Source organism: Heptranchias perlo, chromosome 38 (genome assembly GCF_035084215.1).
Source record: "Heptranchias perlo isolate sHepPer1 chromosome 38, sHepPer1.hap1, whole genome shotgun sequence".
Taxonomy (NCBI): Eukaryota; Metazoa; Chordata; class Chondrichthyes; order Hexanchiformes; family Hexanchidae; genus Heptranchias; species Heptranchias perlo.
The window spans coordinates 4,970,129-4,989,611 of record NC_090362.1 but is presented as its reverse complement, the minus strand read 5'-3'; the positions used below and the strand labels follow the sequence as shown (position 1 = coordinate 4,989,611).

The 19,483-nt window shown below is 43.0% G+C and overlaps 1 protein-coding gene across 2 annotated transcripts in view; it reads left to right on the top strand.

Moving 5' to 3' along the window:
* Positions 1-19,483, top strand: part of dapk2b (death-associated protein kinase 2b) — a 138,791-nt gene that overhangs the window by 106,903 nt on the left and 12,405 nt on the right. Inside the window, exon 10 of one of the 2 annotated variants that reach the window (XM_067973323.1) lies at positions 383-1,279. The exons of the other annotated variant lie outside the window; for it this stretch is intronic. Within the exon in view, the coding sequence (XP_067829424.1) occupies positions 383-979 (597 nt within the window). The 3' untranslated portion in view covers positions 980-1,279. Of the gene's footprint in view, positions 1-382; positions 1,280-19,483 lie in introns of those variants that run through there. 2 annotated transcript variants of the gene reach the window in all.

Below are 19,483 nucleotides of genomic sequence, written 5' to 3'. Positions count from 1 at the left end.
TACGATGAGGGTTGGGGTGAACTGTTTTTATTTTCAGTCCTGCTTTGAGTGTACTGTGGTCTTAATATTCTAACATTAACTTAAGCTGTTGTCCGTAATCTGAAAGATTACCAGAACTCCAATTCAAATCCGCATTGACCATCAAACTAACACCATCAGTTTGCATGTACAGTAAGTAGTGAGTGTTGTTTGAAATTTTACCTTGCGCCACCTTTACAAATGAACGGCTTGTGTGGAGTGCAACTAACTGCCATGGTTGTAGAATGCTGGAACTGGACTTGTCGCAGTGCTGCCGTCTAGATTTGTGCCGCATCGTGTGCAGCCAAACCACTTGCATTTTTCTTGTCAATAATCTGAAACTCTTCTGTCTGACCCACTGAAGTCTCATCAAAAGGAAGAAAAACGGAAAACCTCTGAGAGCAAGAAGCAGCAACGCAGGCAGCTGAAGACCAAGCGTTTGAAAGAATACACCATTAAATCTCACTCGAGCATGCCACCTAATAACACCTATGTTAACTTTGAAAGATTTGCCAAAGTGGTGGAGGATCTCTCTGTGATGGAGACAACCTTCAGTGGGCTCACTTCAGCACACGATTCTCTTCAAGAAGACATTGATGCACTGATTTCAATTTATAATGACAAGGAATCATGGTACAAGGAGGAAAATGAAAGTGTCCGGCATGATCTTTCCCAGATCAGATATGAATATCGCAAAGCCGAATCCATGAAAAAGCAACTCCAAGATGAAATAAAAGGTGTGAATAGCACGCTGAACACAGTGGGTGCAAAATATGCTGAACTAAAATCTCAGTTTGAGTCTCTGAATCAAGAGATCTCTGCTGAACTGAAGTGGGTCCAGGAAGTAATTAGCTCTTTTCAGACTGAGCACATCAGTGAAGGATATATGAATGGAGACTTTGCTTCTGTCTTCAACAAAGATCTGAATGAAACTTTGAAGGATCTGTTAAAAGGCACATGAAATAGAGAACTTATCACCAGCCTAAATTTATCTGAGTCAAGTCATTAGCTTTAGTTTGAGGAGTTCTGGTGACACCACTTTCATATATGATGTTGCATTTAGCATTTTTGCTCAATTTGTCCCACAGAAAAATAATAGTTTGGGGTAAATGTATTTTGTATTTCATGAAAGGGCCTATTTATTTAACTTCTGAATAGGGCAAAAAGCAAGTACTTGATAGCCAAAGTTGATCACTGTTCATGTTAATTTTATTTATAAAACTGGCTTACAACAAACAAAAATTAGACCCCATTCAACTTTTGTGACATAATTTTTTTCAGTGTCTATTTTTATTAAGTTGAATGAAGCACACTTAAAACAAAAAAGAATTGTTAACAGAAATGATGTATGGGTAAGTTCATCTGAACCGCACTCCCAACAGTGAGTTATGCTCAAAGAGATGGTGAGTTGGAGGATTGGTGCAATGGTGTTGCAGCCTTTTCTCCAACCCTCCCACCCTTCAATCATGGCTCCCCACTGGAAACGCTGACGTTACCAAATAATTAAAGGCAGTGTGCAATTTTAATGTTGTAATTCTATATATGTATCTGTTTTTGTGGAGTCATATGGAAGATTTAGATCTGGGTTGTATAGTGTGAAAAATGAGCACTATCAATTCAATAATGAGATCTGTCTCTCTGGATGACTAGTAATGGATGATTTAGGATATTGATTATATGGGAGGTGAAGTAAAGATGCCCCTATTTAGTGCACAAGAGAGCATCAGTCTGTGGCCCAAAAACCAATTCAATCAATCTTCAGTCTAATTTGAGGTTTGTGCTGTATTTGTGATTACATTTGAAAGTTTGCAACCAAATTGCAGCAACTGATTGATTGTAATTGTTGCCGAGTTATTTAACCTGATCAGATGTCAAGTTTCAACTTGAACTCAAGGTTCAGCTCTTGAGTTATCTGGGACTGGAAAACAGAGAATTCCCAACATCAGCCTGGCAAAAATGACTGATGTAAAACTCCTGCTAGAAATCAAAATTCATCGCATGCCTCGGACAGGTAATTTGATGCCTTTTAAATCATGAAATAATTCATTATAATCCCTGGGGGGGATTACATTCAATGGAGGTCAAGATGACTTCCAATTGTATGCGATCTCTCCAAGCCTCGAAGCATAAATGGGGCTTTGGGCAATTCGACAGGTACCTGATGTTTCCTAGATATTGAGGTATAGATGGTGCCAGAACTAGACTGGGCTAAATTAGTACCATTACTGACTGCTTCATTTTTTGATACAATCTTGGGAACAAGGTTTGGAAATTACTGTGAATTATGCTATGGTATAAATGCTAAATATGTTCATCAAATTCTCCCCTCCGTTATTGTAATGGAAATGTTAACTCAAATAAATTAAATGAGTTAAAATAACAGAGAGAAGAAATTTGTTATGAACACATCAGGTGCTGGAATGATAACAATGGCTCACAGCAAGTGCCAGGCTTCTTTAATCTAAATCATACTGTGGTACTGCTTCCAGTGGAAAGCAGCAAAAGGTTATGGGGTATTCCCATTTATCCTCTTTCCCCACCAGGTTTATTGGGCACTTAGATTCCACACTGATGGTACCTTTTAGAATAGCTATGAATATGCGCGCCTAGTGTTTAAAGACGTCATATTTGTGTTGGTCCAGGGGTCAAATTACTGAATCACTGGGAGCTGGCAGCTAGGCTTTAAGGTAGAAATGCAAGCTAAAGTGTTTTGTAGTTTGAGCGACCGATCGGGAAAAAGTTCTTCCTTTGTTGTAGTCAGGAATTACTTTAATGAGTGAGGGGACCTACATTACATGGTAGGAACATTGTTTATGGGAGTTCATCAGGCAAGGTGGTTTCAATCAAAATTCAAGTATACTGTCAAAAATGAATATGCCTGTCAATAAGTACATATCAATGGTCAAAGTTGTGGTAATTTATTTGTTAATAAGATTGTCATTTGCGTATTTTGTCAGTTTAAAAACTTCAAATTAACTTGTGCCTGAAGGAGTTTTTAAACATTGAGGACATTTAGTAATCAGTAGAGCTTGTGCTAAATTCAACTTTCTTTTTCTCTTTCTTTCTCTCTCTCTCTCTCTCTCCCCTTCTCCCTCTCTCGCTTGCTCCTTTTCGCTTCTCTCGCTCGCTCCTCTCTCTCTCTCTCTCTCTCTCGCGCCTCTCTCGCACCCTCTCTCTCCTTCTCGATGCGCTCTCTCTCTTCCAACCATTGTTATCTCTCTCTATTTTGACAATTAGATTAGTCAGTACTCTTCTGAACTTTCCCCTCTTGTTTTCTGCAGCTCCATATACACCAATCTACATGCACCTCACCTTCCCACCTCCTCACTGTGTTGAAATTAAGACTCATTGCCTAGACTCCTACTGTCACTCTATCTCAGGACTCAAAACTGTGGAATTCTCTGCCTCCCTCATAAATTTTTTCTTCAATCTTCAGGCTTTAAAAATCAAAGTTTGTCATCACCTAATCAGTACTTCCTAATTTACCTCCCCTTTTGTTCCTCGAGTATACACGTTGAGACATTGATACCTCAGTATTGGGAAGTACTATAGTTATGCTGAGCAAAATATATGACCACTACCATGCATGTTGCTTCTTGGCTGACATGCTAGTGCTGCATCAAAAAGATCTGACCAGAATAGAATTTTAAACTGAAAAAACTGAAGCCCAGATTTTAACCTGGGGCGTGAATTGGGGGGGTGTTAGGGATGAATCAGGCAGCGATCTGTCCGGCCCCTCGCAGCGCGAGGCCTGGGCCTTGTCTAAAACTCCCTCACTCACCCTTGCCTGATGCCGATGGAGTTGGCATTGAGACCGGCCCACAGGAGCAGGAATTTACTGCAGTCTATCGCCGTGGACTCACTGAATCAGTCCCAGGCAAGGTAAGTGATACAGGAGGGCGGTCCAGGCCGATCATGGTTGGAGAAGGGGGGAGGGGTGAGAGAAGGGGGCAGCCTGAGCAGAGGAGGCCTGAGGTTTCCCTGTTGGGCCAAGAGGAGCACTCCTGGACCACAGAGAAACTTTCAAAAGAAATTTACCTGGGCCACTGCTGGCCTGATGCAGCTTTTGCTGGAGGCTTGGTAGCTGTGAGATTCACACATCTCCGTGTTAACCTCCCAGCCACACCGTTCCTGCCGAGTGAGCTGGGTTAAAACAGGGGCTTGAGACCGAAAGCACAATACAATAGACAAGGACTGAGAAAAACACAGTGAACTCCTTAAATATACAGGGGGCATGTGTTTTAGAAATTGAGATTGAGATGAAGGTGCTCTTTCCCCATTAAACTTCAAAATGGAGGCCAGAGGGGGAACTGGAGGCAATAATTTGTAGCGAGGAGCCAGATGTGGTAGGGATAATTGAAACATGGCTACATAAAGAACCGGACTGGCAGTTAGATATTGCAGGATAGAACGTATTTAGAAAGACTAGGGAAGGAAGGGGGGTGGTGGAGTAGCTGTACTAATTAGGGACAACATATTAGAAATAGAAAAAAGGAACATAAGTAACATTAAGATTAAAACAGCATCCATACGGATTGAGACAAAGGATAGGAAGGGATCGATCACGTTAATAGGCATATTCTACACACCACCTAATAGTGGAAGGGAAGTGGAAGAAGAAATATGTAGACAAATCTATGAAATTAGTTTTAAAAAAAACATTGAATAATAATCATGGGAGATTTCAACTACTCCCAAACAAACTGGCAAGAAGAGGTAGGGAAAGGGGAAAAGGGAATGGAGTTTTTACAGTGTGTACATGACTCTTCTTACCCAGTATGTGAGAAGCCCAACAAGAGAGGCATCACTGCTGGATCTAGTAATGGGAAATGGACCAGAAAAGATGAGAAGTAAGCTTAGGGGAACATCTAGGCAATAGTGATCATAACATAATAAGGTTTAAAATAATGATTGAGAAAGACATAAGTAAGACATAGACCAAAGTAATAGATTGGAAAAAAGCTAATTTTGAGGGGATGAGAATGGAACTGGGGAAGGTAAACTGGAAAAACAATTTGACAAGAGATAAAACAGCAGTGGGAAATACTTTAGAGTTCAGGAGAAGAATATTCCTCTTTTTGAAAAAAAAGAACAAACTAGCCAATAATGAAAGACCATGGATGAATAGAGATAAGGATAAAATTGAAACTAAAGAAAAAGGCATACTCTAAAGAACATATGATGTGGAGATGCCGGTGATGGACTGGGGTTGACAATTGTAAACAATTTTACAACACCAAGTTATAGTCCAGCAATTTTATTTTAAATTTTGAATTTAAAATAAAATTGCTGGACTATAACTTGGTGTTGTAAAATTGTTTACTAAAGAACATAGACAACAAAAGAGAGGACGACAAAAGAGAATACGAAGAGGTTAGGAAAGAAGTTTTAAAAAAAATTAGGAAAGCAAATTATCAAGGGATATAAAAAGAAATAGTAAACTATTCTACAGACACATAAATAACTAGAAAAATCAGGACAGGGATAGGGCCACTAAGGTATGCACAAGATAAACTCATAGGTAATGACAGCAAAGTGGCAGAAATATTGAATAGTTACTTTTCCCCTCAGTATTTACCAGGGAGACTATCAAGGTGGGTATGATATAAGAGATATAAAAACATATAAAAACATTTAAGATAGAAAGGGGGGAGATAATTGATAAACTAATCAAACTTACAGAGGATAAAATCCCTGGTCTGGATGGATTGTATCCACGCACATTAAAAGGTATGCATGTATCCGTCCATCCGTCGGGTCGGACTAGCGGACAGCTAATGTTATTCCTACATTTAAAAAGGGAGCTAGAACAAGTCAGGGAACTACAGACCAGTTAGCTTAACATCGGTGGTTGGAAAGATAATGGAATGTTTACTCAAAGATGTAATAGAAAAACATCTAGAAATGAAAATATAATAAAGGAGTAGTCAGCACGGATTTCAGAAGGGAAGGTCATGCTTGACCAACCTTACTGAATTCTTTGAAGAAGTAACAGCAAGAGTAGACAAGGGGAATGTAGTAGATGTAATATATTTTGGATTTTCAAAAGGCCTTTGATAAGGTACCGCATTGTAGACTCATTCCCTGACTGCACATGCTCTGACCTTAGTCATAAGTAGCAGAATGGATAGCAAACTGGCTACAAAATAGAAAACAGTGAGTAGGGGTTAGGGGTAGTGACTCATACTGGCAAAAGGAAAGAAGTGGTGTTCCACAGGGATCGGTGTTGGGACCACTGTTATTCATGATTTACGTTAAAGATTTGGATTCGGGAATCAGAAGTACAATTTCAAAATTTGTGGACGACACCAAATTGGGTGTTGTAGTCAATGCAAAGGAAGAATGTGTCAAAATGTAAAAGGAAATTAATAAACTTGCAGAATGGGTGTGTAATTGGCAATAGAAAGGTGTGACGTGGTGCACTTTAGTAGGAACAATAAGGAGGCCGCATACTGCATGGATAATCAGAGTGTAAATGGGACAGAGGAGCAGAGGGATCTAGGGATACAGATACACAAAGCACAAAGTAGCGATGTAGGTTAGTAAGGCCATAAAAAAGGCAAATCAAGCACTGGGATTCATTTCTAGAGGGATAGAATTGAAAAGCAGAGAGTTACGTTAAACAAGTATAGAACCTTGGTTAGACCACACTTGGAGTACTGTGCACAGTTCTGGTCTCCATATTATAAAAAGGATATAGAGGCATTGGAGAAGGTGCAAAAAAGATTCACAAGGATGATACCAGCACTGAGAGGATATACTTATCAAGAAAGGCTGTACAGGGTGGGGCTCTTTGAGAAGGCTGAGGGGTGACCTGATAGAGGTCTTTAAGATAATGAAAGGGTTTGACAGGGTAAACGTAGAGAAAATCTTCCCACTTGTGGGACAGTCCAAAACTATGGGGGTTAAACTTGTTAACCCCCGAATCCAGATGCGGGCCTCATGGTGCGCGATTAACCGGTGGTTCCGATGCAGGCAGCACATGAGATTCATGCTGCCTCCTTATTTACCTGATTGTAGCGCAGCAGCCAGGCCTGTCTGCAATGTTCTCACCAGCTTCTCATTTCTCACTAGCAGGGAGGCCCAGATATCGCGTGAGTGGCTCGCACCTCTTAAAGGCAGCCTACACCTTTTATGTGCAAAATATTACATACGGGGTCTGAACGGAGATCAGGAGGGAGATCCTATATCTGTGGGGGTGGGGTGCAAGAGGCCCTCCAGACATATGGCCAAAAGGCAGTGGGAGACGAAGTCAATGTCAGGCGCACAGCATCATGAACATGGATGCAGTGCAGGAAGAAGTTCAGTGCTTTGACATGAGTGGTCAAGGTGAGTGAGGTCAACCGTCAAGTGGCGTCTCCTACCAACTGCACCACTAGCCTCTTCCACTGCTCCATGCACTGCACCCCCCCATCACCCACCTACCAACAAACTCTTTCAATCAGTGCTCAACTCTTCCAATTAGATGCTTCCTCTCACCCTCACATTACCACTGTTGCAAGCCACACACCCACAATTCATAGGCCACAGACACTGGCAACTATTCAACCATGACAGGCACATCGCCCAGATATGCTGCAGGACACTCACTGACACACATCCTGCTTTCTTGCAGGAGAAGGTGGCGCATAACAGGAGGCAGCAAGTGGCAGTGGCATTTAGCCCGTCGAGCCTGTTCCGCCATTCAATGAGATCGTGGTTGATCTGTGATCTAACTCCATGTACCCGCCTTAGCCCCATATCCCTTAACACCCTTAGTTAACAGAAATCTATCAATCTCAGATTTAAAATTAACAATTGAGCTAGCACCATCTACCATTTGAGGAAGAGCATTCCAAACTTCTCCCACCGTTTGCGTATAGAAGCATTTCCTAACTTCACTCCTGCAAGTCCTGACTCTAAATGTTAGGCTATGTCCCCTCGTCCTAGTATTCAAGTGTAGGAGACCTCCAAAAACAAGTACATAGGCAGCAGCAGCCAGAAGCACTAATCCAGCGACTAACCTGTAAATCCTTTAAATAGCGCTGGTGGGGGGTCCTCACGGCCATCTAAGACATGTTCAGCTGGTCGTGGTTAAGACAATGCGTTGGCTGGAATGTTGAGTGCCATAGTGGTATCTATCCCTTTAAATCATTGTTGCACACTGATCTAACGCATATTCTCCGTACTTTACATGCTGCCGGCGTTCGTTATCTGCGCGTGCGCAAACCCCTTTACCAAGATGGCATCCGGCACACATCACGCTAGAAGCATGCGCGCACATTCTGGCCGCCATTTTTGGGACCTCAAGTGGCCACATAATGCCTGAAAAACGGGTGCTACACGACCAAATTTCTAGCCCTGGAAGCCATAAATATGAAATAGTCACTAATATATCCAATAGGATATAGAATTCAGGAGAAACTTCTTTACCCAGAGAGTGGTTAGAATGTGGAACTCGCTACCACAAGGAGTAGTTCAGGTAAATTGCATAGATGCATTTAAGGGGAAGCTGGATAAGCACACAAAGGAGACAGGATGAAAGGATATACTGATAGGGTTAGATGAAGTAGGGAGGGAGGAGGCTTGTGTGGACCATAAACGCTGACATAGACTAGTTGGGCTGAATGGCCTCTTTCTGTGCTGTAGTCGCGATGTAAGAGTCCAGCTGCCTGCAGGTTTTTTGACCTGTAGATTAGCCAGGTGCCGAAGCTCAGTTTCAGGTGCAAATTAGATTAGCATTTTAGTGGTAGATTTCAAACTTTGCGAATCAGATGTCAGAATGGTTTCAATCTCTGGCGACCATCAAAGAATGTGAGCATAAATATGAATACTTTGTACCATGAATTGCTAAATAGACATTTGTTTAAATCATCAACAAGTCCCTGGGTAACAGTCAACCTGTGCATTAGCATGAACAACAAACATCTCCTAACATTGTGACCTTGAACTTGATTGATTGACTGCGCCTTATTCTGAAGGCTTTGGCTCTGGAGGCAGATATACACAGGCTTTCCTCAATACCTTCAGCTCAGTTTCTAGAATTGTTCCCATGGGCCGGCATGGAAATTGTGTTGCCCACGTACAAATATCATGTTCACGAAAGGCTGTATCATCCAGAACTCTTGCTGTGTAATGAATGGTGTTTTTAAAAATATTCTAGGAACGGTTACTTTAACCACTTGTGGACTGATCGTATTTTTTTCTAATTACTTATCATTTGGTATCTTGCTGTGTTTTTCTGCTTCTGTGTCTTATCTCACTTGTAAATCTGAAATAAATCTGATTGTTACTTTTGACCTGAATGCAATGGTATGATTGTGATACCACCTTTTGGAGTCAACAGGGAATCCTATATAGTCTTTGGTGTGAGATACTGTCGTTAAGGGGCAATTGTTACTCACGTGGCAAACACAAGGGCACAGGCTTTGGTGCATTGGAGTCTCACTCTGCTTATGGAAACTGCCTTCTCATTAAAAATGTTGGGAGATAACACCCAACATTGACACACCTATTGAGCAAAGTTGATTTCTTTTTAGGCATGACAAGTATATATTTATTTAAGAGGCAGTATCTGTGGAGTACAGATGCTGCCTGACTTGCTGAGCTTTTCCAGCATTTTCTGTTTCTATTTCAGATTTTCAGCATCCACAGTGTTTTACTTTTTATATATTTGAGGATATTGAGTAGAACAAAACACATTTATTCACATTTAATTCCGGGGGTGTGGGAATGGGAGGGGAAATGCTGGGTCACACATCTGGTTACCACAATGGCCTTTCGCCTCTCAGACTATGATTTATAAACCAGCCAGCACTGTTGGGATAGCTTGTTTGCTGGTTGTGATTTTTGAGTTTGCCCAGTCTCGACCCAGTTGCTGGTAGATTGGGGTCCATAGAGCAAAACCGCCCTCAAATGAGCACTAACTGGGCGCAGCACTGCAAGGACGATAGATGTGGAAAATAAAAAAAATAGAGGAACTTTAATTCTACCTCTGGGATTGCTTGATATTGACACAGGATGGACAAAGTGGAAACATTTTCTGTTTCCCAGAAACTGCACACAAATTCCATCAAATTCCTATTTGCAGCAATTGGGAGAGTTAAGGTGCTACTCTTGAGTATTTACTCTCGCAGGATTCTAGTAGATATGGTAGTATCAGATTAGCAATTACATTCGCAAAACTGGACGGATAGAAATACTGAAAGTATAATACTCAACAAAAATAACTTCCACAGAAATTAATAGAAGAATATTTTGGGTGAAAATAATATACGTAAAGAATATATATATATATATATATATATATGTGCTTGTTTGTTGACCAGTCTAAGTGCAGTTTAAAAATTAATTGGAAGCTTATTGCCTCATACGGTGAAGTCACTTTGTTCAGTGTAATAAATAATGTTAGTGGATCTCCCCTGGAAATGTTCACAGTGAGCTGGAGGATACAGGAGCCCATTAAGCCACAGCAGCAACTGACCTTGGCAATACCAGCCAGGGACGTCCTCCTCTCTCCTTCACACAACTTAAGAAGGTCTGTGCTTGTCACTTTCCTTCGCCCTCCCCCGCCAAAGCAGATGTGTATCTCCATGTCTCCTCCTGCCCTCCCACCCCAAATAACCTTTCTGTCTCTGGTTTTCTCTCTGTGTCCTTGGCATTATATTTGATCCTGAGATGAGCTTCCGACCACACATTTGCTCCATCACCATGACCACCTACTTCCACGTCCGTAACATCGCCCGCCTCCACCCCTGCCTCAGCCCATCTGCTGCTGAAACCCTCATCCATACCTTTGTTACTTCTAGACTTGACTATTCCAATGCTCTCCTGGCCGGCCTCCCAACTTCCACATTCCACAAACTTGAGCTCATCCAAAATATTGCTGCCCGTATCTTAACTCGCACCAAGTCCCATTCTCCCATTACCCCTGTGCTCGCTGACCTACATTGGCTCCCAGTCCGGGAACCCCATAATTTTTAAAATTCTCATCCTTGTTTTCAAATCCCTCCATGGCCTCGCCCCTCCCTATCTCTGTCACCTCCTCCAGCCCTACAACCCTCCGAGATCTCTGCACCCCTCTAATTCTTGCCTCTTGCACATCCCCGATTTTAATCGCTCCATCATTGGTGACCGTGCCTTCAGCTGCCTGGGCCCTAAGCTTTGGAATTCCCTCCCTACACCTCTCCGTCTCTCTACCTCTCTCTCCTCCTTTAAGACCTCCTTAAACCTACCTCTTTGACCAAGCTTTTGGTCAGCTGTCCTAATATCTCCTTATGTGGCTCGGTGTCAGATTTTGTTTGAAATCGCTCCTCTGAAGCAGCTTGGGACATTTTACTACATTAAAGGCGCTATATAAATGCAATTTGTGTTGTTCCTCTTATGCCCCCTCCCCTCCTGCCTGTGCAGTGTACTGATGAAGTAAATCAATAAAGGACCAGAATTTGCTGGCAAACTAATGGTGATTTAAAGGCACACGCCATTATTAGTATGCAAAATCCCAGCAACGTGTAGCGAGGAAGAGATACGCGTGAGTTGTAAATCTCCACAAATTGCTGAATGATTTGCGCTGTTCCACCGTTCGCCTCGCGAAAACGGCATCTCGCCGTCAACCTCCCCGTGAGTTTCAACAAATTGATGGATTTGCGCTGTAAATACAAATTAAACTCGCCTCAGTCAGTTAGGGCTGGTATTTCACGACATAATGACCCTTTCAGTGACTAAATTTATGTTCCTGCAATGCCGCTCAACCTCGGGGGCCCAGAAAGGGAACAATTGAAACTGTGGAATCTCATTCCTGCAGGTAGCAAAATTGTTCCTAGAGGTTTTTTTAAACTTAACACTTAAAAAAAAAAAAATTTCTTACTTTTCCTTTCTCCATTTTTTTTCCTCTCTCTCTTAACCCAATCTTTCTTTCCCTCTCTTTATTTCTCTTTCTGTATCTGATTTGACTCGAATTCACCCTACTTCCTTCTCCGTCATTCCTCTATCCTTAAATCACATTCGTTAAGGCGATAGACTGTTGGTTCCGTCATTCACTGAGGTCCCAGATGCCCTTTGCCCTCGCCCTGCCGTTACCAGCTCGTACTTTCAGCAAGCAACGGTGCAAAAATTAGTTGGAGCTGAAGGGTGAGGAAAAAATCCAACTCCCGGCATTCACCGCGAGATGCCCCATTCCAGCAAATTCTGGGCCAATGTCACCCACTTTATCTAGCTATTATTTACTTATTTTCAGCAATTAGGAATTTTGAAATAAGTTTGGAATGAATGAACTGCTGACTTTATGTAATTGCACAGAGCTGGGAGTGAAGGAGAAGCACCTGCAGGGTAGGTGCACACAGGCTGGATATTGTACAGTGGCGACTGCCTGGAAATTTGGTTACTGAATACCCGTTTTGGTAGCCGCCCTGCCCATTGAAGCTGGTTGGGGCTTGTGACGTGTCTTAGCAGACTGGTGGTTGGGTTGTGTCACATCTTTTATACCTCACTGGTTCAAAGCCCTGTCAATGAACGGTGCCAGACCATTGAAACCCATAATGGCACAGTGTTCACCACCAACACACACAGCGTAGATAGATTTATATATATTTCTATGTGCTGTTCAATACTGAAGAGCTTAGATATTGTTCCTATTACAGATTTGTTGTGATCTAGTTAATACATTTGTGAATAAAAAGTAACTATGTTTGTACTATCTCTTACTATAAATACATCACATTACTGAGAACATCTTTCAATGAATTTCACAATTTCCCTCTTGAGCCTTTTGACTATAATCCTAATAGTTTTTTAAAAATTTACACAGGTTTCTTTCAGTAGAGTGAATAAATAGCAGGTGGGCAGTTATAAATGGACTTTAACCGTTGATTTTATAAATATGTAATGGTCTCATCCAATGGGTAGATGGATTACTTGATGTAATACATAAAACCAGTAATGCCCCAGGTTCAATCATTTTGTTGAGTTAGCTGCTAACAGCTGAGGTTATGTTATAGTTGGGCTTGGAGGGTAATAAATCCCCAAAGATTCATGCTGCAGGTGGCCCTTTTTGAAAAGTATGGGTACCAGTGGAGGGCAGAATCAGGCTTTGGGTGTGTCGTTCCCTGGCGCTCGCTTTCTAGAATCACGAGAAGAGTGACCGCTCGGAACCAAATCCCGTAGAACGGTATCCTGGGATGAGCCTGCACATTCAGGAAAGGAGGTGTGGAGAACAGCATAAAACGGGGCAATTGTTTGGAGAGTTTTTTTTGTTATCTTCGTGCATTGACGTGAAGTATACAAGAAAAACTGAAAATACAGGGAAATGGTGATCTACAGAAAAAGTCTGATCGGGGTGTGGGAGCACTGTAGCGTTGGGATTTATCCTGAGTGGGGGGAAAGCTGGATCCTGCGACAGATTCAATGGGGCTGAAATTGGTCTTCACAATTGTTCAAAACGGGTGATAGTGAATCAGCAGCCCGTTTTACACTCCGCTGATGTCAACGATAAAGAAAATTGAGGCAGGTGTAAAACGGGCCATCAATTCACTATTGCTCGTTTTGCAGTAGAAACATAGAAAGATTTACGGGACAGAAGGAGGCCATTCGGCCCACCATGTCTGTGCTGGTCCATCGGCACTATCGATAAAGACCAGTTTTACCCCCCTCCACCTTGTACCTACTTGGAGAGTGAACTGTGGAGAATGACATTGCGGCCTGGTCGCATCTCGTATTTGTTTGGAGTGAGATCTGGTTTAAAACGTGATCTATTTTGACTTATCTCACTCTTAAACATTAACATAGCTCCCTCAGTTTACAAGGATTTGTGATCTGATTCACTAATGGCATTTCCCAAGTGTTGATAGCTCTGTTCACAAGCAACTTTGGGTGATATGGATTAGCATGTGGTGGGAGAGTAGGAGGAGGATGACAGCCTCAACATCGGTTAAAATTCCTGGTATTTTAGGCTCACAATGGCAGTCAATTTGTGTATCAGAATCAGAAAAATGAGCAAATCCCATTCGGAATACTGAACAGGGTTTAACTAAAGAGATTGTCCGAAGCAGCTGTGTGGTATAAATGTGCCAGTGCCATGCCCTCACTGTGTTCTGTGCCAGGAGAGGTACATTGGCTGCTACCAACAGTTGCACTGGGTGTACCGTCTTGGGTCTGGTTCACGTAGTCAGCAGTGTGCTTTCTCCACTCCCCGAGCCTGCTCAGACCGTTTCCCCAACATGGTGCTGCCCGGAATGTGACCGCGAACTGTGCAATTGGAAAATTTTGCACACGCTGCTTTATTGTTGCCGAATCTTTCCCCGCATGAATTGCCACCTATGGCAGTGCAAGTGACCGCAGGGGGTGCGGTTCTCCTCGCTGTGGATGACCTACGCTCCCAGTCCGGCGGACAGACCAGCGATTGGGTTTTCACCGCGCCGGCCTCCGACGTGGCAGAAGGTCCACAGCCAGAACCGTAAAGCCGCGAGCACAATGTCGGAGGAAGTGTCCTGTCGCCCCGATGTCGCCAGTGTTGGGGGTCCAGCTGCTGCGAGCACAAAAGGGAAACTGAATCTAAAATAAAAACAGGAAATTCACAGCAGGCCCATCGCCCGAAAGATAAGACGACTCCCATTTCACGTGGGCCTGAAGCGATAACGTTTACCACTTTTTGCCAAGTTCACAATCAAATGGGCAGAGGGGTAGAGCGGGGCGGATGTATGTGAGATCAGTTCTGAAACTTACTGTGCTCATCATAAGATCACAAAACGTACACATGTGAGGAATGCTATTCAGCCCATCTTGGCTTTACCTATCCACAAGTTTGAAACCTAAATTCTTCCCATCACAACACCCAACTGGCTCTTGACTGATACCAAGGTTTTGCCCTAACTAGAAGGATATTTAAAATATTGATTACGCTTTGTGTGAAGAAATTTTTCCTGATATTGCACCTATGTTTCTCACTCATTTGAACTTATGTCCCCCTACCTGACTTGCCTTCAAAGAGTGCTCCCTTTAATATCTTCCATTCTTATGCAAGGTGACTGAAAGGGGACCTTATAACCTGCATTTATATAACGCCTTTAACATAGAAAAATGTGCCAAGGCGCTTCATAGAGGTGTAATCAGAAAAAAATGGATGGCGAGCCAAAGGACGAGATATTGGGAAGCTTCTACTGATCCTTTCCAGGACTCTTTATTGAATACAAGAAGTTGTTGATTTCTGAGGGGTAACCAGAACCTTGCTCAGAGGCTGGTTTTAAGGAGGGTCTTAAAGGAGAAGTGGGAGGTGAAGAGGCAGAGGTGCTCAAAGCAAGAAAAGGAGGAATTGGGAGAGAAATCAAGGTGTTAGTTGGTGATGAGGGCCACACTGCCACTGCAGGTGATGGAAGATATAGCCAGGCAGGGAGACCTCAGTAAAGGGGAAGGTGACTCCGCCCATGAGCCAAGTTGTAGTCAAAGCCTTGATGTCAATAAAATTGTCTACAATAAAGTCACAGATAGATAGGGCCTTGTTTGTGAGTGAACAGACAATCTGGAGGGAAATGCAGATAGGAACAGTGATTGTTGATCCGTTGGCAGAGTCCAAGAGTGGGTGGAGCGGGTCGGAGGTTCACAAGGTTTAGCCCCCAATGGGGTGGTCAGCGAGAGAGGAGGATGGGGCATTTGGGATTGCTGCTCGTAAGGAGGCAGCAATATGTGCCTCAATGGGACCTTAGAAGAATGTCTAGAGATGCATCGAGGGTAGACGTGAGCTTATTCAATGGGAATTCAAGTCTAGGATGGTAGCAAGAGAATAGGAACACAGAGTAGTAGATGGGTTAGGGTTGGGGTGGGAGTGCCTAAAGTACCCGAGAGAGGAGAAATGAAAGGCGGCATGACTGGGTGACAGGAAGGGGAAGAGGTAGGATGGAAGAGCCAGAGAGGGGCCAAGAGAAAAAAAGAAATTCTCAGGTCTGTTGCGACAGCCAAAATGTGCATGCGAATGGACGGAATCCGGGTTACATAGGCTCGGCAGAGATTAGGAGAGAAATGCCTTAGTCATGTTACTACATGGAAAGAAATGAAGCCAGGATTTTATCATGGGCATGTAGCATATCTGGACTTCACAAAATACGGTGTGAGAAAGAAACTCATTTACTTAAATGTAATTCGAGACCCAGTTGAGCGACTGGTGTCATACTATTATTTTATAATTTTGTCATACTATAAACAGAGGACTGGGAGGAGACGATATGAAAAGAGTCCAAAGTTAAAGTCTGAGGTCCTGTGGTGGACGCAGTGGAGTCAGCTTGGAGCATCCACAAGCCAGTATCTAGGTTCGGAGATAGTTTTGGAGAGGGAGTAGATCCAGGAGCCATTCGAGGGACCGAGTATCAGTGGATGTGCTGCTGCAGGTTGTGCAGTGGAGGCAGAGGGCTGAGAAAGAGTGGAGGGTCAACCATTACCAGCAAAAGTTGATTCAGAGGTTCACCAGAGGTGCATAATGACATCCGGTGTTAGCAGTGAATCCAGCATAACAACAGAGGAGCAAGACGCAATAGGAGTGAAACCCAAGGACCAAGAGCAGTGAACTCCAAGCAGCTAGGAGATGGTGAAAGATAAATCCACAGGAACAGTGCAGATCAGGGAGTTAACCTGAAGAACAGCTGTAGGGAGGTGTGGAACACAAGATTGGGAGCAATAGCAGGAGCTTGAGGATCCAGCCCAACCCATTCCAGTGAAGAGCAATGGATAGAGACCTGAAGGACAGGCGAAGCAGGGCAGAGTCAGTCGCCACGGGACGCAAGCGGATAGCAGCAAAGCAGAGAGCGTTCGGCAGCATGGAAGCAGAAACGGGTCAGAACTAACCGAGTGAAAAGTGAAAAGTCCCAACCCCGCGGAACAGAAAACTGAGCCTGCAGAAGCAGACCAGGTACTGGAATCTAGGATAAAGGGCCCAGTTCCTACAGTTTAACTAAGTCCACTGATGCTAGGAATTGGTCTCATGACTCCCTGCATCACCTCCGTGGTTTTAGGGGATAATTTTAGCCTAACTCACCGGGTGGGAACCCCGTGGGATCGGGTGGAACGCTGGTTATACATCCCGCCCAATATTACTGTCTGTGGAGAGTAAAATCAGGCGGGCGTAAAAGCAGCGTTGCATCCAATCCCGTCAGTTTCGACGTGCCTTAATGTTTGAATGTTCCTCTTGGGTCCAGATGACCAAAACTGAACACAGGATTCACGATGCGGTCTGACCAGAGCACTTCACAGTTTGGATATGACGGCCTCTAACTTGTACTCTACTAATTTAGCAATAAAGTTCAGCATTCTGTTTGTGTAGATGATTTATTGAAAACCTTGCTCACATCAATAATTAATGGTTCTAAATGATCACAGACTCAAGCAAGAGGAGAATAGTCTTTCATTTTAAAAAATCAGATTTTTGAGGATAGAAATTCTAATCGGCAAAGCTCACGTACAAACACTAAAAGTTCTTGTGTCACATTCTTTATGAGCTCTATTTTTAAGCGGGTTAATGCCTGTATAAAAAATAACACACGAGGGGATAAGGGCACTCAGTGACAAATCAGCTTCTTCACACTGGTCGGCTCAGTGACTTTTCCAAAACAATTCCACCCTCACTGAAGCCAATTCGCAGAGCCAGCCGGGCAGCAACAACCAAATAAAAAGATGTTCGAGCTAAATCCAGAATGAAATTTTTTTCCAAAGGTGGACTAAGTGATTCTCACGAGATGAAACACATTAAACCCCATAACTGTGCCAGAGTGAAAGCCAATCAGTATTGTACATCAAAGCCTCTATCAGAACTGTAAAAACTATTGGAGCAAAACTTCATTTTTTCCCCATATTTGTGACATTTTGCTTGTAGATTGATATCTTTGGATAAAGGAATGTAGTAGGGGCAGGTTTAAGCATTTGTATGTGAACTTTCCTGTTCGTAATTTCTGCCCTTTGGTGTCTGATTTACGTAGTAGAAATTTCCAGACAACCCATCCGAAAGCCAGACTGTCCAGTCCAAAGCCACGTATGGCAATCCTAATACCCTGACTTCTCTTTCAGATACTGATGGACCTGCTGTGCAGCTCCAGGATTTTCTGTGTTTATTTCACAGTGTAGGCTAGAAGATGTCAGCCATGACTCAGTGGGTAGCACTCTCACCTCTGAGTCAGTACGTCATGGGTTCAAGTCCCACTCGAGAGACTTGAACATAAAATATAGGCTGACACTTCAGTGCAGTACTGAGGGAGTGCTGCACTGTCAGAGGTACTGTCTTTTGGTTGAAACGTTAAACCGAGGCCCCGTCTGCCCTCTCAGGTGGATGTAAAAGATCTCGTGACATTATTCGCGCGGGGAGTTCTTCCCGGTGTCCTGGACAATATTTATTCCTCAACGAACGTTACTAAAAAACACATTATCTGGTAATTTATTTAATTGCAGTTTGTGGGACCTTGCTGTGCGCAAATTGGCTGTCACGATTCCCACATTACAACAGTGATTACACTTCAGAAGTATTTAACTGGCTGTAAAGTCGTGAAGTTATAAATTCAAGTCTTTCTTTTCACCTTCATTTTCTGGTTCTAAAGGAATGATAATTCATTCTGAACTTAATTTTTTTTACTGTTTGGAGTTTTTTTCCCCTTTTGTGATTATACAGAAGCCCTGTTCTCGTACTGCACTCTGGATATTTACTGCTTTTGAACGTTTTAGTTAATTGTGGATTATTTTGTGAATCTGTGAAATAATTCAAAAGGAGAGTTTGATTAATTGAGCAATATGGAACTCATACATCTGAAATGTAAACTGTCTTATTATCATTGAACGGTTTCAGTACTGTTTGTATACACTTGGCTCAAGCAGCAATTTGTACAATAGTATGTTGGAAAAAGCATAGCAACACTCCAAATTGTGAAAGGTTTTACTCACCACCCCCAGAAGTTAGCATTACCACAACAATTTGCATTTGTATAGCACCTTTAACGCAGTAAAATGTCCCAAGGCGCTTCACAGGAGTGATTATCAAACAAAATTTGACACCAAGTCACAAAAGGAGATATTAGGACAGGTGACCAAAAGCTTGTTCAAAGATGTAGGTTTTAAGGACCGTCTTAAAGGAAGAGAGAGAGGTGGAGAGATTTAGGGAGGGAATTCCAGAGGTTAGGGCCTAGGCGGCTGAAGGCACGGCCGCCAATGGTGGAGCGAAGAAAATTAGGGATGCTTAAGAAGCAAGAATTGGAGGAGTGCAGAGATCTCTGAGGGTTGTTGGGCTGGAGGAGGTTATAGAGATAGGGAGGGGCAAGGAGATGGAAGGATTTAAAAACAAGGATGAGAATTTTAAAATCGAGGCATTGCCAGACCGGGAGTCAAAGTATATCAGCGAGCACAGGGTGATGGGTGAACGGGACTTGGTGCGAGTTAGGATATGGACAGCAGAGTTTTGGATGAGCTACAGTTTACGGAGGGTGCAAGGTGGGAAGCCAGCCAGGAGAGCATTGGAATAGTCGAG